The sequence below is a fragment of the Quercus lobata genome, chromosome 12 (genome assembly GCF_001633185.2).
Source record: "Quercus lobata isolate SW786 chromosome 12, ValleyOak3.0 Primary Assembly, whole genome shotgun sequence".
Taxonomy (NCBI): domain Eukaryota; kingdom Viridiplantae; phylum Streptophyta; class Magnoliopsida; order Fagales; family Fagaceae; genus Quercus; species Quercus lobata.
Window position 1 is genome coordinate 36,734,735 of NC_044915.1, and position 25,646 is coordinate 36,760,380.

Consider the following 25,646-nt stretch of genomic DNA (forward strand, 5'->3'; position numbering starts at 1 on the left):
TGGCAAGTCCATGAGTTATAATTATTAACGAGCAAGACTTAAGTATAGTATTTAAGTATTGTTTCTTAGGTTTTAAGATTCTACCATGTGGATTTTTCTCATGAATGGATGTGTTGCTCGAAAATTCTGCACCTACTTGAAAAATATAGTTGTGTAAATATTCCATCAAATGGGCATGCAATTTATGGATTAGAATAAATATTGTTATACATACCTTAATGCACACACTTTTACACAAATGAAAAATGTGTGCATTAAGATGTGTGTAATAAACACTACTCGATTAGTGTTATACTGTATTGTAAGGGTATGCTAGAGCTGAGGATATGCACCATTTGGTGTCCTAGGCAGAAATCACTAGTAATTGCATTAGTAAAAATGCCCATTATTTTATGTGCCCTATGTGACTAATACAAATATACAACAAAAAAATGTAAGGTATGCTAGAGTTGAGGATGTGTAATACAATTCACACGGAAGAAGGTACAAATTCAGCTCCTATAACAACCATCATGTGAACAACAAAGAGTGACAATATTACATCTAGGAACAGAGTTGCTAGGCATCACTATAACCACTATCATGACACCTATGATTTGAGGCAAAAATGCATGTATTGTATACAAACTACCAGACTCTAACTTTCCATCCTAATGTAAATTTCTTACAGAAGTAACCAGTGCTGCCTAAGTGCTGCCAAGTGCCATGGGTTTAGAGGAAAAGGTGGTGGGCTCGGTCTCCAGTGGGAAGGTGGCCGTAGTCTGAAGCTTGCCATCAGGGCAATATGGTCTGATGGCCAAGTAGGCGATGGAATACCAATATTACCAATGCTTTTAAGGTCAACAAGCTCCAACAAACTTTCAACAATCAAACTGTTATCTGATGGGAAGCATCATATGGTTAGTACGTAGCAAAATAAGCATGGAACAAAATTAAACATACTTACAAATAGTTCAAATTACAGTAATTAAGAGGCCCTTTTCAGTTTAGACACCTAAAGAAAGAAGGTACATGAACTGAAGGTCGAGGATATCTCCCACAAAGTAAAAGAAAAAATCATTGCAACCGTAAAAAAGAAAGAGAATTTAAGCTGGAATAAATTAAGTCTGTCTAGATGCCAAAATATATGATTTCAAGGTCAAGGCCCCTTGGGGTGCAGAGTAATCCGTCTGAGAATTTGCAGTGAACAGGATCAAACTAAAACAAATTTGAGAATATTTATGGGGTTTGGCTTTTGTGAGCTTTTTGGTTTCGTCCTATGTCATTCTCTAAGCCATCTTTTAGAAACCTTGCTTCTTGTAATTAGAGAGCACAAATTGCAAATGTTCTTTCATCAGTACAGTATGAGGCTTCCTAAATCCTAATTACTAGAGAAATATAAATGTTCAACGAGAAAGCAGTTGTCATCAATGCAAACCAGATTATATAAAAATATTGACATTCCAATGAGACGGAAATTGTCTTAAATGCAAACCAAATTATTAATAGGCTGGACTCTTAGTAGATACTAAATTTGATGTAAGGTAACAAATCACATCAAGAATACCTGTGTAGAATATGTAATCTAAGGTGTCGAAGAATTTATCGGTGAAGTTGGTAAATGCAGGCTCACTGGTTTGGCTATTCATCTTCCTCCGTTGTTCCTCAACCCCATCTGAATGTAAGAAAGATGAATATGCACTATCCTGGAATAGAAATTTTCATGGATTAATACTTAATCCAGTAATAACAATATACTGACAATAGTATGTAGTATTCACAGCATGCAGATAACAGCAATAAATAACATTGAAATGGCCAGACTACAAAAATACCAACAACCACACCATCCACCAGCATATAAATTGTCAAGAAACAATGAATATCATCCAAAAATAGCAAGGGCATTTATAATATCCCAAAAAAATCAAAAGTAAAACAATTGCCATACCAGGGACAGTGAATGATGGAGCTTGAGATACTGAAATATACCCAACGGATCATTTGCCTTCTCAGAAATACAATTAGCTCTGCCCTTGACTACAAAGTTATGAGGATCACTGCAATGTTGAATAAATTAATCAATTTCATCTTCTGCCCATGTCATTGATGTCAATCTTAGTGTATCTGTCTGTGATCTTGACACAACGTATTAGCTTAAGCTTTTGGGACTCTGAGTTTATATATTTTAGGGCTGGCTATGCCTACACCACCCCCCCCCCCCCCCCAAAAAAAAAAAAAAAAAAAAAAAAAATGTAGAATGTTATTATTAAAAAAAAAAAAAAGGATTCATTTGTTAGGCTGAAAAACTCCAAAGCAATCAAAGTAAATATGATTTCTTTTCATATATTTCCTTCATTGTTGTCATTTTTACCATTTATTAGAGTCATCAAATGAAGGAAAATCAATGTCCAAGGATACTAAATCATGATGGGCAAATCAAAGCAGATAATAATCTCTTGATCATTTAAAACAAAGACCAACAAAGTCTAAAAATAGAATAAGGTGAACACAAATTTTCTTCCATATTTAAAAATAATAATAAAAATAATGTTGCTCACAAGCAATTTCAAAGTATTTTCAGTGTGAGTCACTTTGCCAGTAACAAAAGACTTACCTTCTTGGACGAGAGTTGAAATCCCCACAAATTATTAGAGGAATTTGTTGTGACTGGACAATTTTCTCAAGTCCATTCACAAGGTGCACAACCTTATGTCATAAAAGAAGAAACAGTCAAATCAATATAGTTTTTCAAATCGAAATATATACAAGGAAGAGATTTACATATTTGTAGTGATTTGAGGTTAACGGAAGCATTTTCAAACAAAACAAAAACAAAACTCCCACGCAAGGTAACAATGTTTAAAATGGTTTGGTTAAGCCAATTGAAATTCACTTTCAAGTTTATGGATTACAACCACACTTAACCAAATCTCACAAACCAAACTCACACACCCACAAAAACATCACTCACAAACCTCAAAAACAAAAATAAAACCTCTCACAAATACAAACTAATTCACAAACCTCACACACAAACTCAATCCTGAAACTCCAATAACTCTCTCACACTAATAAAACAAACAAAATCTGAACACACATACATGGATATCATTCAACCCCAAAAATCTACCAAACTACTATTTAAAGAAACCCACTCATGTTCTTTAAAAATTCTTCTCCTCTCTCCATGTGGGATGACCCTGGGCAAAAGCCACCAAACTATCAAGACAATGCCTATTTATAAGGCGCCAATTCTAATTCTTGATCGAAATGGAAAACCCAATTAATTACTTCTTCAATAATAATTTTTTTTTCCTTTTTTTCCAGACCAATGAAGCCTATACCAATTTAAATTAGGAATTGGAGGCATAATCTAACAATATTAAATGGTACCTGAAACAATGTTACATCTTCATGACCTTTACTCCAATGTGTGTGGATGTTTGCCTGGTGATAAAAGGCTTGAGTGCGTCAGCATTCCCAGAATTAGCAAATCAAAGCTGTTGGAAATGAAAAACATACAGTACCACGCATATTCTAGATTGAAAGGCATCCCTGTTACTGCCATTTTGTAGAGACTCTAATACAACAACTAGTGCAACATTGTCCTGCAAAACCCAAAAAAAAAAGGTGACAAAAGGAACAGATTATGCAGAAACAAGAGATTTAGGAAGATAGAGCACAGTGAAGACTACATAAGAAATTAACACCTTTGATGTAAGGCGATGGCTGCCTTTGAATTTGATTTTAGGCTCCAAAGCGTCAACCACTGATGATGCCTCTTTATCAAACTCAAGCTACAATAAACAGTACAGAGTCATTAAGACCTTTCATAAATAGTTAAATACCATATTTTAATTCACACAGATTACAGTTTCTTCACCTCATATTTCATAATTTCTTTGAACAGCTTACTATGATAAAATGTTGCACACCCATGATTTGTTGATTTTTCAGACTCGCCTAAAAAAAGCTGCAAGATAAATCTAATAATTTGATTTTCCTGATACACTTGGAGAGATGTGAGGCTAAATGTAATGAAAAATAAGGAATTTTATCATCATTCAATTTGAGTGACGATATAAAAAAAACATTAATGAATTTTATATTCTGTGACTTGATCTACGAAACATTTATTATAGATATAGAGGAGATAATGCAAGCATGGATCGGTGTCAAAAATATTGAAACATATAAAAAGCCCAGGATGAGTTCCATCTCCAAATATTGCAACCATATAAGTAAATTTTATTTTTCAAATGATAAAAAAAAATGGTATACTGACATTTAAATATATGTAAACATAAAATCTTTATGTGGTTTTTTTTTTTGGGAGAGAGAGGGGGGGGGGGGGTAGCTAATTAGGCTGTTCAAAAATTATATTTAAAGAAAACAAACCAGAAATTTACATAAAATGCAACTATGCTACAATGTGCATCACCATACTTATTCTTTAGAAAACATACTGTTTGGGAAGTCAAATGTCCATCAAAGTGAAGCGTTCAGAATCTTTTTAGAGTTCAGCCTTGGAATTGATTAAGGATAGAATTTCTTGCCATTTCTCAGCAAGGGCTGAATTTCATTAAATTTCTTTCACCCATGATCATTTACTACTCACTCCATTCCAACCTCATGTGGTGCCTAAGGCAAGAGACAAATGCCCACACTTTTGAATCTTTGAGGATCAAGTTTTTTCACTGTAAAATTTCAAGCTATTGCTTTTGGACTAGATGGCTGCAACTGATTGCCTTGCTTTTACTTTGCTGCTTGATTTCTTAGATTTTCTATAAAAAAATTTCTAGTGTCTGTCTTGTATATATAGCTGGGTTTCCCCGCTTTCCGCACTTTTCAATGAATTTTTTTTTTTAATAAAAAAATCTCATGCTTCTATAATTCTAAATCCAAGAATTAATTGTCATACATGTACAGTTAAGCCACAGTTTGGATAAATGAAAGCAAGATCATAATTAACTGAAAGTAGCTAAACTTATGACTGGGTTAGGTCAAGATAGGGTAGATAGGGGTTTAACATTTCTTGTTAAATATGTTAAACTGTTGTTTAGTTAGGTTTGTCAAATAGCAATTTCCATGTGTTAAATATACCTAAGATCAGATCCTTACAAAGAACAAGTTACTAATGAAAATATCTGTAATAATATAAATTAAATATATCTGATATCAATTAGGGGTAAGACTTCTTATGGTGAGTTCTATTGATAAGAAAAAAGAAATGTCACCTTGAAAATTTTTCATGTAATTAACAATTTTATCAACAGGAAGAAAACACGATCTATAAGCATCAGTAACTATCAATCTACGAATCATGACAAGAAAATCATGCTGCTTCAACACTGGATATTGTTCAACAAAATTACAATGTGAAGCAAAGAAATCAATAGGGGTCAAGAAGCACTTCTCCTGGCAACTGTCCTCCAATCTTGCCCTAACAAGTTAAATTTTGTCAAACTTTCCAAATTTCAAAGCTTTACTTATAGCTCTTCTACAAATAATATATGTGTAAATATATATATAGATAGATAGATAGATACACACACATTTTTGTTGATGTTATGAATGTAATTGATGAGAATTGTATCTGCAAATTGTCTAACTTATGGTTACAGTTCTTCAATTTGTATCAGTGCATAAACAAGCTCCCTCATCAAGTAAAAAGAAACAGAGCTAGCCTTTGTTCTTTGTCTCTGACATATAGCTAATATATGGATGTTAAGAAAAAACCGGTTTTATGTGAAATGAACTAATGTTCTAGAAACGTGTATGGCACATATACAAGTACGTATGCTCCCAAATTTAGACAGTTAATTGGGTTGCTATTTCAAAGTTGCCACAAATAAATCATTTTAACAACACCCAAATAGACCCTTACTTCAGATTATAAATCATCCAACCTTCCAACAGATTTATGTTTAGTACATGTGTCCTACACAAATGAATGAATGTAATCGAGTCAGATTTCAACTATACCCCGTATCCAGTTCTTTGCTTGTACATAACTGAGTATCCAAGTTTTTTCAGCTCAGGCTCAAAGAAATTTTCAAAATGGTCACACTGTACCTGCACATAAACAAGGAACAATATATAAGGAAAAAAAGGCAGTATGCAACCAGCCTACCAGGCACACTAGATTCGTTTTTCATATTAAATATTCCAGAAAACATATGCATATCTAAACATTACCTCCTGAAGACAAAGTATATCTGCATCATATTTAATGATCTCATCGAGCAAATTCTCTTGACGGTATTCCCATGCAAGAGCCCAATTTGGGCAGTAACCAAGAGCATTAGTTGACAACGAATCAGCAAGAATATTATAGGTCAGCACACTAAAAACTACATCATTAGACGATTGAGCTTTAAGATTCCAGTTCAAAGTGTTCCGCAGACGGATCATTTTTCGAGGAGGATGAGAAGGTTTAATCACAGGATCAGTCACTACAATATTATCTTGTGACAAACGAGTACCCAGTGAAGGGTCTACAGCTGCAGAATGGAGCCTCAATCTAAAATCACAATCAGACAGTGTGGGTATATAAAAATTCGAGGAGCCCACCTTAATCCATATGTTATCTTCTTCCACCATTATTGCATTCTCATCAAGTACTGAGCCCTCAATTAAGTTTGGCCAAGAGCCAGAACTCCTGAGTTTCTTGACATCTTGCTGATTGTCGGTTGAATTCCTACTAACATCTTGAGCTGCCCGACGATGATATCTCTTATGTTTTTTCCATGCATCTGAGAAGCACTTTGAAGAGCAATGGTAGCTTTTCTCAATTGATGCATTCAATTTTACACAAGAGGTGCACTGAACAGTAGCCAATTTATTGCGGTGTACAGAACAAGGAATGTTTTGTCGATACCTATACATATGTAAGATTTTAAAAAGTTAAGTTTTGACACTCAGTAGTCACTGTAATTCAAAGACCACCATGTATCATTCAACTAATGAAATTAAAACCAATGCTACTGTACCATCTACCGTACAGCCTCTTTAACACAAAAACTTCAGTGTCAACACAAGCGTTTGAACACACACACAAAAAGCACTGCCTTCAATAGAACCTTTTGGTGCGAGGAAAAGTATGTTATTTAACACTGAAAAATGAAGCAATGATTAGTTGCAGTCTATGAAACTCATCACTGAATTTGTTACTCTTTTTTTTTTTTTTTTGGTCCATCCATACTAAAATCCAATTGATCCTGGCATTAACAAACACTATACCTCAATTCCAGAAATTAAAGATAGAAATGAGAGAGTGATGATAAAGAAAGTCCCTCTTTTCATACTTGATTTGAGGACCATATCCGTACAACAAAGCCCTTATATGGCTATGCTACCATGTTGTTTTGTTCTTCAAAACAAATGTCCATTTTTCTTGTACATTATGCTTCTTATAGCTTAATTTCAACATTAGATCATGAATTGGAATGAAAAAGAAAAGGAAAAAAGAAAAAGAAAAAAGAAACATGAAAGAAATCAAGTCTACCCACGTCAGCCCAAATTATTTTCCTAAAACCAGAAATCGGGACAGCCCAAATTTTCATTTTGGTTGTTTTCTCGATTACCAAACAAAACTCAATGTCTAAGAGATTGAACCATCTTACAGGCAATGGAACTAAACAAAACAAAACAAAAACTGACAAACAAACAAACAAGAAAACCAAAACAAACAAAAAGTGTTGATGGCCCATTTGGTTTCAAGAATCCACTCAAGTCTGTCTAATACCGCTTACTAGTCTTTCAATATATCACTTCCTTTTTCTTTTTCTTGTTTTTGTCTCCGCAACCAAACAGAGAGTTACGCATACAGGAACATGTAAATCATATAAGCACATGGTTTTTAATGAAACAAAGGAGTAAAAGATTGAAAGAAGAAGATAAAAGTGGAAAAAGAGAAGAGGAGGAACCAGGTGTAAACGAAAGAATGTGGTGGTGGTGGTGGACAGCCAATTGTATGATATGAATTGACGAGTTTGGTCTCGGTGATAAAGATTTTGGAGCCAATGACGGGTTGGTTGGTCGACAATGTCACTGACACTTCCCATTGCATAGTGTTGGAGTCTTGGTCCTTTTCGAGAGCCATTTTTATTTTGACTTTGAGCGCCAAAGAATTCAAGCTAACTAACAAGCTTTGTTAGTTATTACTACTACTTTGGCAAAAGAATGAGTGGGAGAGGGAGGATTGGATGGTTTCTTGGGAAGGAAGAAAGGCAGAGGAGTTTTTGGGTTTGGTGGGTTTGTGTTAAAAGGCGTTTTGTTTTGAGAGAGTTTGGAAGAGGGAAAGGCTTTTTGTTTTTGTGTAGTGTTAAGTGTATGAACAAACTATGAAGCAGAATTCAGTAGTTTCTATAATTATATACCCTTGGGGATTGATTGTTTTGTTATCTCGGACTCGTTTTTATTCTGCAAAGTGGTGGTGGTGGCAAAAATATCAAATTCACCAGGCACCCGCATTATTTTGCGTTGGCGGGCCTTTTCGGTCCAAATAGGACTTTGACCATAGATATAATGAATTTTTTTTTTTTTTTTTTTTGAGGAAGTAGATATAATGAAATTTAATAAATATTTCTAACTTTTTATCAATACATATAAAATAAAATATATTAGTTAAATATACATTTCTATTTTTTTTAAACATTAAATTTTAAAAGAATTGGAAACACTACTATGAGGACATAATTTGTAATGACCCGTAATAACGTTGGGTTCGCACGTAAAAATGTCCAAATAATATCATTTATAGAGAGTGGGTTTGAAATGCTAGGCCTTGGTCACAAGACAGTGGGTTTTTCGTGGTGTTCGTACATAGTTAAATCGTGTTCACCCAAGGAGTCCTTCTCCTGGAGGCGGGTTGGGAAAAATGGCTAAAAACCAGAGCCTTCCAGCCTGCCTCCAGGAGAAGGACTCCTTGGGCGAACACAATTTAACTATATACGAACACCACGAAAAACCCACTGTCTTGTGACCGAAGCCTAGCCTTTCAAACCCACGCTCTATAAATGATATTGTTTGGATCTTTTTACGTGCGAACCCAACGTTATTACGGGTCGTTACAAATCGTGTCCTCACAACTACCAATTCAATAAATTTACATGAAAATATTTTGACTAAATCACACTTAACCTTTTTTTTTTTCATTTTAATTCTTTAAGTTTAAGAATTTTCATTTTGATCTATTAAATTTTATTTTGTTTTAAAAAATTGTCATTCCATCTTCTCTATAATTGATTTGACCGCTAAATGCCTACAAAATATTTTGTTTGCTTTGGTTCTTTTCTCTCTCTTAACAATTGAAAACATGAACAAAATGATCTTTAAAAAAAAAAAACTCAGGAATCATGTTACAAAATTATATCTCATATTATTATTATTATTTTAATAATATTTAATAACATCAATCATGTAAACCAACTAAGTGTATGTATATATATTAATGTATGTACATCAGTACATAAAATTCAATTAGTTTAATTAGTAAAATTTATTATCATTAAATAAGAGATTTAAAGTTTGAATCCTGTATATACCATAAAAATCATAAAAATCAATTAGTATATTAGCTAATAAACAAAAAAAAAAAAAAACAATCGTAGTAGGGAGGACACTAATATATTAAAAATCTATCTTGTCTTAAAAAAAATTAAAATTGACCATATTATCGATCAACGAAGAAGATGGTCCAAACTCCAAAGATCCTATCTCATAAACCCGCCTTTTTGGGCCTTACCAATATTAATCAGTCTCTTCCTCTAGAACTGTAACTATAACCGCCTATAAAAAAAAGTTCAAAAGCCACACTTTTCCCTCGCTCGCTGTACCGAATCCGAGATCATAAAATTCAAAAACAAAACAGAGAGAGAGAGAGAGAGAGAGAGAGATGAGAATGGAGGAGGGATCACCAGAGAAGGCAGAGATGGAAAAGAAGGAGGAAGCTCTGAAATCGAGAGTCGCAGTTCGCTGTGCCAAAGCCGCGTTCCTACTTTCTTCGCTCAAACCGCTCCCAAATTCCACCGCCGACCACCACCACCACCAGGTCAACAATCTCTCCCTCTCTCTCTCTCTCTCTCTCTCTCTCTCTCAATTCGAGAGTGTTCTAAACTTCAATTGTGACTGACAGGAAAAGAAGATGCTGGAGATGAAGATGGAACTGGCGAGGGAGCGGCTCAAGAACAAGAGGATCAAGCAATGTGCTCTAATCGAGCTGGTTCTTGAGCTCGCTTTGGTTCTCTCTCTTTCCACTTTCTTCTTCATGCTCTTTCTCAATCTGATCGAGCTGTGATCGCCATCTGTGCGGTTCCTTGAGCTCAGGTTTGAAAATCTAAGTCGTCCTTCCGCTGTAAACAATCACCTACTACTATTCCATCTACTACTACTACATTTAGGTCAATTCACAATCCTAGAAATTTGATTTTCCAAGAGAGGGAGAAACTGTGTCTCATTGAGTCAATTTCAATGGAAGGAATATGAAAATGTGAATCGTGCTTTGTTTCGCTTTCTCATTGTGCTTATACTATAGAATTGTTCAGACATATATTCATATATTCTATCAATTTGATTGGCTAGACCTAGATCTAGATTAGCCATAATGTCTGTTTCTTATCTTGATCTACTTTCTAAAGATTGTTAGAGATGCTTTACGGTATATATTAATTTTCTTGCTTGTGATTGGAAGTGTTCATTGGCCTTTTAGAATCACAAGTCATCAGAGCTCATATCAAATTTTAGTATCTATATTATAATATATTAAGGGAGGTTTTGGACTTTTTTCACAGACTTGGAGTGTTCAAACTTCAAACTCTTTGTCTTACATTAATATATTTTTCCTTAATTACTCTTACTTCTAAGATTTTCTTATTTTTCTCCATAAATCTCTCAATTTCTCCTTTATTTTCCACTCATGACCAATTTGACCCTCTTTTTTTTTTTTTTTTTTTTTTTTTTTTTAAGTTTTTATATTTTCTTTACAAATCCATCAAACTGTTCTTTATTTTTTACTCAACAATTTTGAACTTTGGTTTATATTTTTTTTTCCTCCCTTATTTAGCCACTTCAACATATTTTTTTTTCCCTGAACAAAAAATCCATTAATTGCTTCTTTATTTTCTTTCCACACATGGTTGTGACTTGCGAGTTCTTTTTGGATTCTCCTGCTTAGTTTGGTTGTTAGAAATGGGACATATGGATCCAATCATTTCTTTATACTAACTGAAAAGGGAATAAAAATGTGATAGCAAAATATTTCCAATATATATATAAACACATCTAAAGAAGTAATTGAAACTTCTTCGTGCATCAAACAAGTCAATGACTAGATTTACTAATAACTAAAAGAGGTCAAAAGCTGTGAAGAAGTCCAGCTTCTCTAAGCCTCTAACCATGCTGTGGCAAGGTGATTCACCTTATCTATTCAATTCCTTTTTTGAAATCATTACTTACTTCCCAAACGTGCTTATGTAGACCTTTTATAGTGATCTTGTTTCTTCTTACTAGTACGTAAGGGGCATCTAAATGCGGCAATTGAGTTGTTTGTACTTTCCATCCCTAAGCTATTCATATGACATATATGGCTTGCCTTTACATTCATTTACCTCTAATTCAGTAATATCTAACTCTTCTTAACAGGTCACAATCATCATCTGTCTTACTTGCACGTGCATAATCCTGATCAGAGTAAATAAACTGTCCCTTTGGAGGGGGCCATTTTCTTTGTCAGGGTTTAATATTATAAAGGAATGCATTGATTTGCATGATAACACTTTTTTTTTACTTGTTTTCCAAGCTGAAGATTAATTTATCTTCTCTAGGTCTTAAGGATTAGTTGGGAACTTGGGAAGAGTAAGGTAGGTCATATTAAGATTGATAAGAGGAAATTGTTCATCAATAGTGCCATATATACTGACATAGAAAAAACCTAGAACACAAAGTTTAAGGTATTTTTGGCCCATTAGTCTGGTGGTTAGTTTCATGGGGGAGTGGATAATGCAAAATACTTGGCTTAATTTCAATGTTGTAAGGTGGGATCTTTCCTTATGGTTTACTTAGGGGTGATGTTAGGGACACTATATAAACCAACTACAATTTGGAATGTTGTATTGGGAAAACTAGAGAAATAGTTGGTTGGGTGGAAGAAGTTGTATATGTGCAAAGGTGGTCATCTTACCTACTTATTTCTTGTCTCTTTTTACCATTCCTTCTCATCATGACTAACATGATTGAGAGAATTGTACATAATTTCCTTTCAAAGGGGAGTGGGGGGGAAGATGGTGAGTTTAATTTAGTGAGCAGGGATAAGGTGTGCTATCCTATAAAGTATACGGGGTTAGGGGTTCGGAAAGTCACAGCTTTTAACCACAATATGTAGGGTTAGTGGTTATGGAGATCAGGAGCAAATTTGATGCAGAGTTATTATGGAAAAATATGGGGAAAATTGGGAAAACAAAACTACATTTGCAGTAAGTAGACCTCATGGATGTAGCTTGTGGAAAGAAATTCAAGCCAGTTGGGACAGATTCTATGTTTACTTGTCTTTTTTGGGTAGGGAATGGTAAGAGAATCAGGTTTTGGCATGAAGTTTGTTGTGGTGATCATTCATTAAAGGATTTGTTCCTGGAGTCATGTTTTATTGCTGTGGAGAAGGATGCTTATGTACACTTTCTTGTTACTTTTGGAAGGAATAACAGAAACTTGTGCTAGAACCTAAGATCCATCAAGGACTTTCATGATTGGTAAGCTAAAAGGGGCAAATGAATTAATGGATCTGATTCAACTTATTTTGGACTCTAGTTGGGAAAGGACAATTTAGCATATGATCCTATTACGAGTATCCGTGAAATGTGCTTACATGTACGTTCCCCTGGAAAGGTGTGTGGGCGTTGCAAGGTACCTCATAAGTATAACGTGGCTTTCTTTTGTTGATAGCAGCCTTGGATTCCATACTAACCTTGGATAATCTTATTAAGAGGAAGATGGTAATAGATGTATAATGTGCAAGTATAGTTGTGAAAATACAGCATTTGCGTCTTCATTGTCCTACATCTCAAGGGCTGTTCCTTTGCATTTACAGTTTTTGGAGTAATATGGGTTATCCCAAGGCGCGTGATAAACTTGTTTACAAGAGAGGAGCATTTGGTCGTCATCAAAACCATGTTGTCTGGCAGGCAACTCCTCATTATATAATCTGGACTATTTGGAAAGAGAGAGAGAAACCGTAGGACTTTTGAAACTGTGAACTTTGTTTGAATATTGCACTAGAATTTGGGGGGGGGGGGGGGGGTTCCTGTAGTTCTACAGTTGTTTTTTTGGATCATGTGGATGTTCGTTTGAAATTCTAAGGAATCTCGTTGTGTCCATTTGACATTCTTTAAGGAAGCTCACCATTTTAAACTCTCCTTTCTTATAACAAGATATCTTTTGAACAAATGGATCTTCAGCGCAATGAGCATATCCTAGCTTGTTTTTTCTACTTGTAGTGAATTGGTAATTTATAAAATGCTATGTTGCTACATTGCCCTACAGATGAACTATTTCACCCCGCATGGCCACTAGGTTTTTTTTTTTTGTTTTTTTTTTTTAATAAAAAAAAATCCTTTTTACTCCTTAATCACACGTATGTAATGAAATCTCAAGCCGCTAGACCGCATCCTACCATACAAACCCTTCACTATTATGTTATCCTGGCTTTGGCTACCAAACTTCTAGCCAAAATTTGGGGTTTGGGTGAAAAAGTGTAAAGCTCCCAGCAACCAAGAACAAAAACGTGAAGCAGTATTAATTAGTGTATAGATTGAAGATAGTTTGATGAGCCTTTTATGAAAATATCATCGGGGGAAGATACGCCCATATATTGATGGCTAACCAAATCATACAAATATGGAATACTAATTGCAGCCTTAAGTACATTCCACTTTTTTTACGAAATTTTGTAATGTCATTCTTCAAAAATCAAAGCATTCATTTACAAAGGATGAAGCGTTTAACGTCCATCAGTGACAAAGTGATCAAATCAGAACCAGCAAAGTGAAACAGCAGGCGTCCTTCGTATTTACAGTGTTAAGAGAAGAACCAGCATCTACCACAAATCCCTTCTGCAGGCCAACACAATGCCATTCTGCTATCAATGAAGCAGTTCAAAAGAATCCCAAAAAGAATTTCTGACCTGGAAGAGAAAATGAACAGTTCTAATGCTTCAATCTTATCCACATGGCAATCCTTAAGTATTCTATAATTATTTGCAGCAAGATAAAAATTCAATCAAAGAGATATAACCAAAGTGAGAATTATCTGGGTATGGCCAAACCAAGATCATATCAAACAAAACAATTATAAGCAATCCAGACTATCCAAGAAAGAGAGGCAATATGTTCTAGATATGATTTATCAGTTTCATGCAGGTTATCCCATAACCTTCTTAAAAGTAATGTAATTTTTCATCATAATTATAAAAAAAAAGCCGTTTGAGCTATATGTGTTGAAACATTTGAAAGGAAAAAACTAATATAACAAAGTCCAAACATGATTCTCTTCATTGGAGTGATCATTGTCGTATGCCTAAATGCAATGCTGAAACCTTTGAAAGAAAGAGGGTTCAATAACAAAATCCAAACAGGATTATCTTCATTGGAGTGTCATCATCATCAAAGGAGTGAAAAGGACACTAGGATTTGTTAAATAATCTTATTTATGAGAATGAAGAGATTCCACACTCATATTGGCTTAAGTGGTGACATTCGTTTCTCAAAAAAAAAAAAAAAAAAAAAAAGTGGTGACATTCCACCAAATTGTCCAAATTCTGAAATCCTGAAGCTGATAATGTACAATTTATTCTTATTTCTAGAAAATTTTCTCACCTACCAATTCTACCCAAAATGATATTTGAGAAATATATAATCCATCAAAAACATCAGTAGTGCAAAAGGATGACAGGGCCTGTGACTTAAAGCAAGAGATCTTTCGTTTGAGAGAAAAAAAGGGACACCTATGTGCAGTGTCAGAGCATTGACTAACCAAGCCATGCCAGATCTAATTGAGTAAAACATGATACATGCAGCGTCAGGGCCCTCATTAAGCCTGCCTTAAAAATTTAATTAGGGGACTGGATTTGCTCTTTCTCTATTCACTAGCTGCTCCCAAGGCACTAAACTCTAGCTAATAGGATAGGCTCCCAGCCATCACCTTCAGCTGCTAACAGTTTCAAAAAAATGCTTCATCTTCCCTTGGTGGAAAGTAATTTCAACTGAGCCATAATGCAAGTGATGGCAGAATCATGGAGATCTATCTTATTATGTCTTCTCATAGGAACAGGCAATGGAACACAAATACATAAGCACTTAATAAAACACTGCCAATATATATCAGGCTATTGACTAAGGTAAAAGAGTTTTAAGGAGTTGATTGTATAACCACATTAACTAGTGCCTGCAGAACTCTTTGGTGGAATTCGAATAGATTATGAATCTCAAGAATTTAGTTGCCTTAGCATGGCTTGGATGCAGAAAAATTAAATGTTATGATAAGAAAACATCTGGTTTGTTATAAAGATCAATGGCTAAAGGAAGTTCAAAGGCTAATTGTTTTCATTATGATTAAGAATGAGGAAGTAGCACTGAAAAGTGTTCACCATCATATTACTTTCTTTTTTTTTATATATAAGTAATGGAAAATAAATTGTATTACTTATTGAAAAAGAACGAGGGAGTCACAGCATTTTTTAAAAACAAAAATAAAAATTACCATTAGAATGAATAATTGCAAATACCTCTAATCAAATGCATAGGGATCATCTGCATAGGGATTTAGAGACCCTTCTGAAAACAAATCACCTATGTTCGAAGGACGTGGATGACCTCCTTTGACTCCCTGCATAAGCAATTGATATGTAAGAACTTCAAACATGCAGAACTGAAGTACATACAATCGCACAGTATTTAAACAATAAAGCATATTCTTGAAATGGTTTACTACCATCACATTTACTATATAGAAAGTGCTTGGAATACTCTCAAAAGCCATTCAAAAGAAATAAACAACTCAAGAATGAAAAATTGCAAACCTAATAGGGTGACCTAAGGTTCCCTTTCCAATGTCATTGGTAAGAAACTTCGGTAATGAAAAATGACTATGAGGAAGAAAATCTGGAAAAAAGTATATTATTTTCTTTATGGTCTACTGGTCTTGCTCTACCAAAAAATCAGTTTTCAAGCAGAAATGGTAAAATAAAATAAGTGCAAAACATATTTTGAAAGATGAGAAAGTTCAGAAATAATTAATTTAGATTCTAGCTACCTTGACAAAACTTCTGGGGGTATTCGCTTTTGGTGTATTCATCTTTTTATGTTTTTTTGGGTCCTGGCATAACAGAACAAGGAAATTCAGCATGAGGAAACTTATTTAAAAGGAATATGCAAGGCTAGAAGCCAATCTGTTTACAAACAAATGCATTCTGTTAAAAAATATTCTTAGGCTTGATGGTGCTGCCAGATGGGCCAGTACCTACCTCAAACATGACAGTACTTCTTGTTTTCCTTCGTTTTGTAATTGTTCTGCCATTAGAAGTTTCAACTTCATACTCATGGTGAGTTACCTGCCATCCATGAAGTATATATTTAGAGGTTAGAATAGGCACGAGTCCAACTAAAATATATTATAAATCTATATTAACATCTTGAACCATCAAATATTTATTATCTGTTTTCAGCCAACACAAATTTCTCTGTAACTAACCTTCTTATGATGCTTAGGAATACTCATTACACTTCCTGTGTTTACGGTCTCTACTTTCTTCAGCAACTTTGACACCGGTGTTTGTGTTGCTCCCAAGAGAGGAGATTCCTTATACACAAAATAAAAGACAGACAAAAAAGTGACTGTCATATCTCCTCTAAAGCATAAATTATTGTGAAAGCAGGCACAATGATCTGCCATTTCTTTGTGTCACCTTCTCTTCGCCCTCTGGTCTTTCCAGAGCATGCTGACTTCTTTTGCTGCCTGCAGAATTTCTCATCTTTATTGATGAAATGGAGTGCTCCTATCAAATTGATCATGTTGAAAATGGTTTGTTACCACACATTGCATATTCATTGTGATAAATTGTGACTTTAAAAATTTTACACTCCAAACCTACACAAAGCAAACTCTTTACAATATGTTCTGCCACCAGCTATACAGAATATTAGAGTTATGTTAACTAGATATTCCACTATTTGCAATTAGTTATAATACAAATCACTCTCTGTACACTCTACCTCCCTTAAAAAAAGAATATCTAAGAACTGAAATAAACTCATGGTAACATATTTGCAAAGATGATATTGCCATTTGCATAAAATTTTTGGCTCAAATGTTGCAGTAATTGCAGGACTTTCCAGCTTCTCTTGGTGCAACATAAGAAAATCCTTGGAAGTTGTAATAAGAAAAATAATTTCAAGAAACTGTTGTAAAAGTATTTATTACAAAATTTTGTATCACATAAAATGAAAATAAAAAAAACAATTTTGTTTTTTAAATGAAGCTTTTCTGAGTGCAGAATGTAAAGGCAGAAATTGAAATTTTTAATAAACTTTTAAGCATGTATAACTTTATTATTTCCCTCCAATGTGTTTTTACTTTAAATGATAAACTAGTGATTGTAACTATCTAAAAGCCACTAACAGATGTGACAGAGATAGTCAAATTAACTTACCTTACAAAAGATTAGTATTTTTTAATCAAAATAAATCTGCAAACATGAGTGTGGAATCTATTGATCATAGAAGCTAACCTTTTTTGAGTTCACTTCTTGGTCCTCTTTTGGCTTGTCACTCATCACTTTCCACTGCAATTGCAACAAAGCCCTCTGCCTGTCTTCCTGTAATATAATATATGCAAAACTTAAAATAAGGTGAACTGGTGGAGGTAATGCAATCAGATTAGCACTTCTGGTAATATATACTTTGGACTTCTGAAGATCCAACTCCTCTTGCAGCTTTCTGCACTCATCTTCATGCTCACATCTCAAAGCTCTCAACTGAGCTTCATGTTCATTCCTGAGCGACACTGTTTTCTGCACAAAACTCACATAGTATTAGCCATTGAAGCAAATTTGGGTGCTAAAGGTCAATAACTTGAAGCTAATGTACCTCTCTCAATTCATTTTCAGCTTCAAGTTCAGCACGTTTTAGCTCTTCAGTGTGGTGAGCTTTAAGTGCCAGTTCCTTTCTGTCATGTTCCTGTTGAATACGACTCACCTACAATGAACACAACCCAGGTCAATGTATTAATGAAGATTTTAAATTATATGTGTAGGCTTCTTCTGTAAAACTTGGAATAAACATTCATTAAAAAAAAAAAAAAACTCAGAATAAACATCAATGCATATAGCAGGATTTTTTTTTTTTTTTTGGCATAAGTCATATAGCAGATGTAGTAAGAAGATTGCAACACTTGTCCCTCAGAAGTTAGTACTTCCCCACCCCCCCCCCCCCCACACACACAAAAAAAGAAAAAGAAAAAGAAAACTACAATTCAAAGATAAGGATGCATTTTTAACTGAGAAAAATATATCAAAAGTTGCTCCTGCTATTCAACCTAGAGCCTTGAGCATTGTCCAAGGATATGCAGTAGGAGTAGCTCATTACCTTCTGGGTGGAATTGCCACAACATGGGTGTACTTCTTATCAAGAAGTATTGCAGCAGGATAATGACTAAGAGGATTTGAAAGGCATTATGGCACCATGATTTCCAAGGTTTGGCCAAGGCTTAGCTCAGGAAATTTTTATTAATTGAATTTTATGTTCACTGGTAAATTCCATATAAACTTATCTAATAGGTTGGCTGACAATCCATAAAGAATACAACTTATAAACTCAATTAAAATTTGATATAAAATATATTAATTAACTCAATTAAAAGGTTAGATGATACCAACTAGAAATCCTGTATCTTACAGGTAGGCTGTGAAGTTTTTTAGCACATAAGGAAGAATTACTCCCCAACATACAAAAATATTAATAATATCAGGGATTGCATAGGAAAATATAAGATATTTGAGATGAACAAATTCAAGTAATAAATTACAACAATAATCACATAAGATAGCAAATCCAATGTTATTGATGCAGCATATGCAGAAGCAGAATGATCAAAGACAATTTTTCTGATGCATACCAGAGCAGCATGTTCCTCCTGAACATGCATCAAGTATTGCCTTGATTCTTCTTTGCTCTCTGTGATTTTTTGGTCACATTTTCTTTCCATTTCTGAAACAATTTTGTCGGCCTGAAGGTTCAAATGGATGAGAATCATGATTCACAAAGCATATTGCAACAAATGATGCTAAGGAGCAAACCTTCTCTTTTTCCATATTAACAATTTCCAGCTTCTCCACGTCATACTTCCTCCTTATGTCATTGATTGCCTAATCAATTTCAGCTGAGTATCAGTGTAAAGGTACTTGCATAAACTTAGTATTTGCATGTGCTAAAGGGCTTAAAACAAAACCTGATCATTTCTCTGAGAAATCTCTTTCAAATGCCTTGACAACTCCAATTGTTTACTCTCTAGCATCTGATCATATTGCTTCTTAGCCTCTGCAAGTTTACTTTCAGCAGCAATCAACAATCCCTGATTCTGCAATAACAAACAGGATCTTAGTATTCAGAATTTCTCATAACTCTATTTATTTTAAAAATATAACTGCTTTTAAAACCTCTTTCACTTGATCTTCCAGCTTCTTCTCTTGCTCCTCACATTGCAAAATAAATTGTTCCTTTTCCTTTAAGAGATCATGCAGCTGACTGATTTGTTTCTCTTGCAAATCTACATGCTGCTTATGTTTCTCACTATCCTTTTGCAAAATATCTATTTCTTCTGCTTTTTTCTGTATCTCTGACTGTAATTTCTCTGAATTATCTTTATTCTCACTTACTAATGCTGAAATTTTCAGCAATAAATCTTGCTGCAATATATCATGAAACAAGCTCAGTAAAGCACTAAAGCATTCTAAAATGTGGCATAAATGAGTAAACAAAACTTACAGACCATTTTATTCTCAGATGTTCTTGAACTTTCTGACAGAGTATCAATTCTCTCCTCTAATTTGGACACCAACATTTCTGTTTCAATCTTCTTTGAGACCAGAGTTTCTGCTTCAGATTCCAATTTTTGAATTCTCTCCCCTGCTAAACGGCACTCCTCTGAAAGATGTTTCATAACAGACTCTTGGACTTTCTGAAGTTCGATGAGCTTATTGTTTAATTCCTGATTTACTAGTTGCAATGCATCTTTTTCTGATGTCATGCATAAGAACTTATCATGAAGTTGATCATATTGTTTTTTGGCATGCGTTGCAGCAAGGTCTTTCTCCTGCTGGACCAGCTTAAGGCAAGAGTCATAAAGAGAGTTCAGATGATCAAACTTGTCTGAAAAAGTTAAGCTTTGTTTGTCCAATTCAACCAACTGTGCAGCAAACTCATGGACCAAACCTTTGAGGCTTCTTATCTCCTTGAATGAAATATCTAATTTTTTAGCTAAGTCTTCACTGCACAATTGGAAATCACTCTTTTCTTTCTCCAAGTTTTGCTGAGTGATTATTAATTGTTTAATTTCATCTTCTTTCAGTTTCAACTCAAGGTGCACCTCTTCCAATTTAGAGTTCAAACTCTCTGTCGCCAATCTATTGGCAGCTACAGTTGCCTCAAACTTCTCAATCATCGCGTCTGTATGAAAAAAATCATGAAAGAACTTATTTATAAAGCAATCCATTGACTACAAATAGAAGTTGAAATTTCGTCAAAATCCAATCAAAATGAACAAAGGTGCAATCATGATTTGGTTGGCTCAACATGAGACAAAAACCTCACAGGTATGCCTTTAATGACAAGGTATTTCATTGTTCAGCTGGAAGCAAAGATATGAAGAACCTCTCAAGGAGACAATATCTCAGCTCCATTAAGAAAGAACCTACTGAGGTTACATATGAATGATAGAAATTGTCAAAGATTCAAGCAAATTAGCATTTCATTTCGCATGATTGGGAAGTTTTGGACAAAGCTAAGCATCTTAGAGTAAATGGTAGAAAATGATTGAGCAACTATGCTCCTTGCTATAAGTCAGAGGATATTGATGAGAAGAATCTTAAAGAAACTTGAACCACGGTCAAACATTGATAATAACACGGGTTTGATCCCCTTATGGCCTCAAGCATTGCTAAAGGTTTGCCTTATATTCAGGCGTAGTAATATCACAAATTTATATATTTGCAAACATAATCAATTAGGGAGGAAATTGATTAGTTCTCCGTCCATTAAAATAAGAAGCTTTAGGAGGACTCCTGAAAAAAGTTATATATAGGGGGAAACAATTCTGTAGAACAAAGCCTATCTTTATCTTTCTGCTAATGAACATATAAGAATAGCTTATGTACCAATCAGTTTGGTCAATTTTCTTATTTCTATTCTTCTTTTAATTAAACATTAAAACATGTTGTAGGGGAGCTACCAATGGTAAATTAATTTTTATGTTTAACTTTTAAACTAGTAATAGTACTTGGTACTAACAATAAAGTTGAAAATCCCTTCAATTTAACTCCAAAATAATGAATTAAGGAGACATGCTAATAGTGATAACAACCATAATAATAATGACTATGACAATATGAAAATATGATAGTATTACACCAATTCACATCATTTTAAAAATTTAATGATAAAATTGGATAATTCCTCAAACAGGAAAGAGTGAAATGCAGTGACTAGACTCTTTGAGCTGTGAAAGTGAACCTAGTATATGCAAATCTTAAGCTGTTTTGACACTAAAACTTCAAATATCTTCCAAAGTAATAAACAGATAATGGAATCAAAGCCTACTGAACTTCCTCTAGAATTGCTGTGAACTAAATTTGCTCAGTTATAATATTAATCTCATAATTTCAGTATGAACCAGCAGTCCAAAGAAGGAACAAGCTCTGAGTCTTTAGCAACATAAATGACAAATACCACCTAAAATCTCCGCCAAGAAAATAGTTACCTTTTTCCACTATGAGATTGGCAGTCCTACACATTTCATCTGTGTAAAGTTTATCTTTTTCCTCTTTCTCCATTTTGAGTTCCTCGAGTTCCTTTCCACCTGTAAGCAATATTCAATCACAATACCGAATGCCAGATCAACATGGTGCAAACAACCAAACACACTATCTTCAAAACAAATCTATATCTATAATTAACTAACTCGAATGATTATCATTTTAGAAACTGAATATATTTTACAGGAAATATATTTTGGATGAGAACACTCACGAATTCCAAGAGTTTCTTCTGTAGACTCTAACTTTAGGGACAGATCATGCATTTGTTGGTTCAAGTCATCAAGAGCGATTGAACTTGTGGATAGTTTTTCTTCAAAGAACTCCTTATCTTTCTCAGCTGTTAACAAAGGTAGACAACCATTACAACTGTGATCATTAAGCACAATGTTAAAGGTTCAAGAGCTTAAAGTAAAACCTACCATCGTGAACCTGACCAGCCAAGTGCTGTAAGGTCTCGGTGAGTTGATCACACAGAGTCTTAGTTGAAGAGAATTTAGACTCCAATCCTTTCCAGAGTTTCTCATCTTCTTTCTGCTTCACCTTGAGCTTAGCATTTTCATTGAAAGCATTCTGCAATTTTTCCTCTAATGCACGGATATGATCCATCGATTTCTTCAGCTTGTTGTTCTGAAATTATTAAATTTTTGAACCAAATTACTATTTGATTCAAAGTAATTACAAATATATAATAGAAAACTGTAATTATTGAACAATGATTTAGAAATTGAGGCACATGCAAAAACAAAAGTGCGCACACACAGACACAAAAACAAACTCGCGCGCTCAGAGAGAGAGAGATCATACCGCCATTTCCAGATCAGTCTTCACGGAAGCTTGCTCCTTCACCAACTTCTCTGCAAACAAACAAATCAACCACACAAGTCACAAAATGTGCTCAATTTTCCGAGAAAATAAACCAAACAACCAAAATTTTCTGATCAAAACCTGCTGTGAGCTTCAAATTCGTGAAACTTCCTGATGAGATTGAATCCGAAGCAGGACGCGAAGAGAATGAGAAGCTCTTCGCGGTTCCTGTGGCAGATCCTGCGAAGGATTTGAACTGATCCAAGCTCTTCATGCTTGAAAACCCTAGCTTCTGCATTTTCGAAATAGTAGATTAATTACAGCTATGAAACCCTAAAAATTCTCTATCTCTCTCTCTCTCTCTCTCGCTCTCGCTCGCTCTCTCTTGAACTCTTTTGAGTTCTGGTTTTTCAGAGTGTAGTTGAAATAATTTGGGCGCCAAGGCGATGCGTTTATATAGTAACCGGGTTGTACACGTGTACTATCACGTGAGGCATATTGACGGTTGATGGGTTTTAAATGTTTTATGGTGTGGATGACTCTACTTGATCAGCGTGGCAATCAATGCCGAAGTTTTAATTTTTTTTTAATTTTTTTATTTTAGATTAAATTTCATTACATAAATTCTACGCATTAATGCCTTATATATTATATTTATGTTATTGAGCTAATACCAATTCAATCATTGTTATTTTAGTTTACAAACCTTTTATAGTTAGTAAATTGGGCAGTAATTTTGTATTTTCTATCATAAAATAATTAATTTTGATATTTATTTATTATATTGTTGAAGAATCACATATATAATCACATTAATATGTAAATTTTTTAAAAATAAAATTGGTAATAATTTTAGCACTTTTCTTAAAGTAAAATATAGCAACCATGAACAAAATCCTATGGTACACACTTTTTTATGTACCATACTTATTTAATCTGAACTGTTAATATAAGATATTAATTTATTTAATATTATTTTAATAAATGATAGGTTATAATCCATTTTATAGAACGGTTACATCTGTCATGTGATGGAAGATGAACGGTGGGGAAATTTTAATTTTTTTATAATGATTGTGGGGAAATATTGAGCAAACAAGAAAAAATATTTTGAGGATATTAAGTTGATTTTTTTATTGTGGGCCTTTTTTAGTTGATTTTTGGGTCATAATTGCTTTGAGAATCTCTTTTATATACATATATAGCTACTATAGAATTTAAATTTATAGTTCTATTCCATAATAATTACTTCTTATCATTAGATAAAAAAAACCAATTTTTTTTTTTTTTTTTTTTGAGAAAGAAGACTACTAATATCATAAAAAACAGCCAGGTTCGGCAAAAAGTACATCAACTAAGTGTGGTGGAACATCCTCCACCCACACCGACAAACCTCTGACATTTCTTGCATGTCTAGCTAGGTTGTGGGCTATTCTATTACCACATCTACGTACATGGGAGAAGCTGATACCAGTCATTGGGCCGAGTAAAGATTTTGCTGACTCCAACAGGTGGCCAAAAGAAGAAAAAGAGATTTCGTTGCTACGTAGAGAGTTGATCACTACCTCAGAATCTCCTTCCAGAACAAATTCAGTTATCCCCAGTTCTTGTGCAAAGACCAACGCCCTTGCTGCTGCCATGGCTTCCACGATGTCCGATGAGAATGGCAGAGGAGCTTGTTCAGACAGTGAGGCAATCATACTTCCTTGACTATCATGCACGACCACACCCAGTCCAGCCTTATCCAGCTCCGGAAAAGAGGCTCCATCAAAATTCAATTTAAAGCAGTTCGGTGGAGGCGGGCACCACAGTGTGCGAGGCTGGGTTCGCTGAGTTGCTGAAGGTTGACTGAGGGACTGTTGGCTGTGTTGGAAAGTAGACAACGCCTGAGTAGCTTGTTGGATGACCTGTGATCGTGGAAAATCAATGGAGCTGACACGTAGCTGGTTGCGTCGATGCCAAATCGTCCACATGACCATGGTCATTAGTTCCACGTTTTTCCTTTTCTCATGAAACACGCTAATCAGGTCTTTGGTGCTTGAGATTGCATGTTGTCGCCGGCTTTCAAAACCTGGAACGGCCTCCCATATTACATCAAGCATAGCACATTCCCAAACAGCATGAAGTGCTGTCTCAGACTCCACACCACAGTGCTCGCATTTGTCTTCCATTAAGATCTTCCTCCTCATTAGATTGTGTTTTGCAGGTACAGCTTCCTTGCATACTCTCCACATGAAATGCCGCACCTTATTAGGAACATTAAGACCCCAAATCTGCTTCCAAAGACCACTTTGCCGCTGCTGGTTGGTTGTAGGAACCTGCACAGAATTGAGTTTAGTTAGAAATTTAGAACCCGAGTTTACAGTATACTTACCTGAGGAGGTAAAGGGCCAAATGATCTTATCCTCCACCGGAGTACGACTTAAAGGAATGCTAAGGACTAGAGCAGCTTCTTCTGGTGATAGTAGTCCATGGACTAAGTGTGAGTCCCATGTTCTTGTGAGTGGGTTGATGAGGTCAGAGACCCTCCCCTCTTCAAAGCCTGGAGTGATATCAGATAGGACTCTTGGATGCTCCACAGATGGTAACCATGCATCGTTCCATATGCTAACTGCCTCTCCACAACCAATCCTCCATCGTGCACCCTTAAGAAGCACATCTCTACCCTTTAAGATGCTATTCCAAGCATGTGAACCGGTATTAGATTCTTGTGCCTCCCAAATGCTGCAATTTGGAAAAAACTTCATTTTAAAGACTTTATAGAAGAGGGAGTCCTTATTAT

General features: G+C 34.8%; 3 protein-coding genes across 5 annotated transcripts; 1 reads left to right on the plus strand and 2 right to left on the minus strand.

The window, feature by feature from the left end:
- Positions 1-409: 409 nt before the first annotated feature.
- On the minus strand, positions 410-8,387 carry LOC115971061 (carbon catabolite repressor protein 4 homolog 1-like). 2 transcript variants are annotated; one of them, XM_031090738.1, is made up of 11 exons: positions 7,911-8,387; positions 6,181-6,862; positions 5,968-6,057; positions 3,866-3,955; positions 3,693-3,779; positions 3,510-3,590; positions 3,376-3,429; positions 2,597-2,688; positions 1,931-2,039; positions 1,547-1,685; positions 410-879 (listed from the first exon to the last, which is right to left on the minus strand). In XM_031090738.1, exons 1-11 carry the CDS (start codon positions 8,084-8,086, stop codon positions 665-667), a joined length of 1,815 nt encoding a protein of 604 aa, XP_030946598.1. In that variant the 5' UTR covers positions 8,087-8,387; the 3' UTR covers positions 410-664. The 2 variants fall into 2 exon arrangements, with proteins under 2 accessions (XP_030946598.1, XP_030946599.1); XM_031090739.1 differs by lacking the exon at positions 3,866-3,955.
- Positions 8,388-9,721: 1,334 nt separating this feature from the next.
- On the plus strand, positions 9,722-10,577 carry LOC115972552. Its single transcript, XM_031092877.1, has 2 exons — positions 9,722-10,036; positions 10,121-10,577. Exons 1-2 carry the CDS (start codon positions 9,881-9,883, stop codon positions 10,280-10,282), a joined length of 318 nt encoding a protein of 105 aa, XP_030948737.1. The 5' UTR covers positions 9,722-9,880; the 3' UTR covers positions 10,283-10,577.
- A 3,235-nt stretch (positions 10,578-13,812) lies between these two features.
- LOC115971882 (synaptonemal complex protein 1-like) lies at positions 13,813-23,270 on the minus strand. 2 transcript variants are annotated; one of them, XM_031091984.1, is made up of 19 exons: positions 23,006-23,270; positions 22,865-22,914; positions 22,480-22,687; positions 22,272-22,397; positions 22,003-22,101; positions 20,017-20,693; positions 19,685-19,933; positions 19,477-19,605; positions 19,325-19,393; positions 19,144-19,254; positions 18,117-18,224; positions 17,930-18,040; positions 17,759-17,845; positions 16,937-17,026; positions 16,723-16,830; positions 16,496-16,582; positions 16,285-16,347; positions 15,758-15,858; positions 13,813-14,087 (listed from the first exon to the last, which is right to left on the minus strand). In XM_031091984.1, exons 1-18 carry the CDS (start codon positions 23,160-23,162, stop codon positions 15,760-15,762), a joined length of 2,628 nt encoding a protein of 875 aa, XP_030947844.1. In that variant the 5' UTR covers positions 23,163-23,270; the 3' UTR covers positions 13,813-14,087; positions 15,758-15,759. The 2 variants fall into 2 exon arrangements, with proteins under 2 accessions (XP_030947844.1, XP_030947843.1); XM_031091983.1 differs by having other exon boundaries at positions 13,813-14,158.
- Between the last annotated feature and the right edge of the window lie 2,376 nt (positions 23,271-25,646).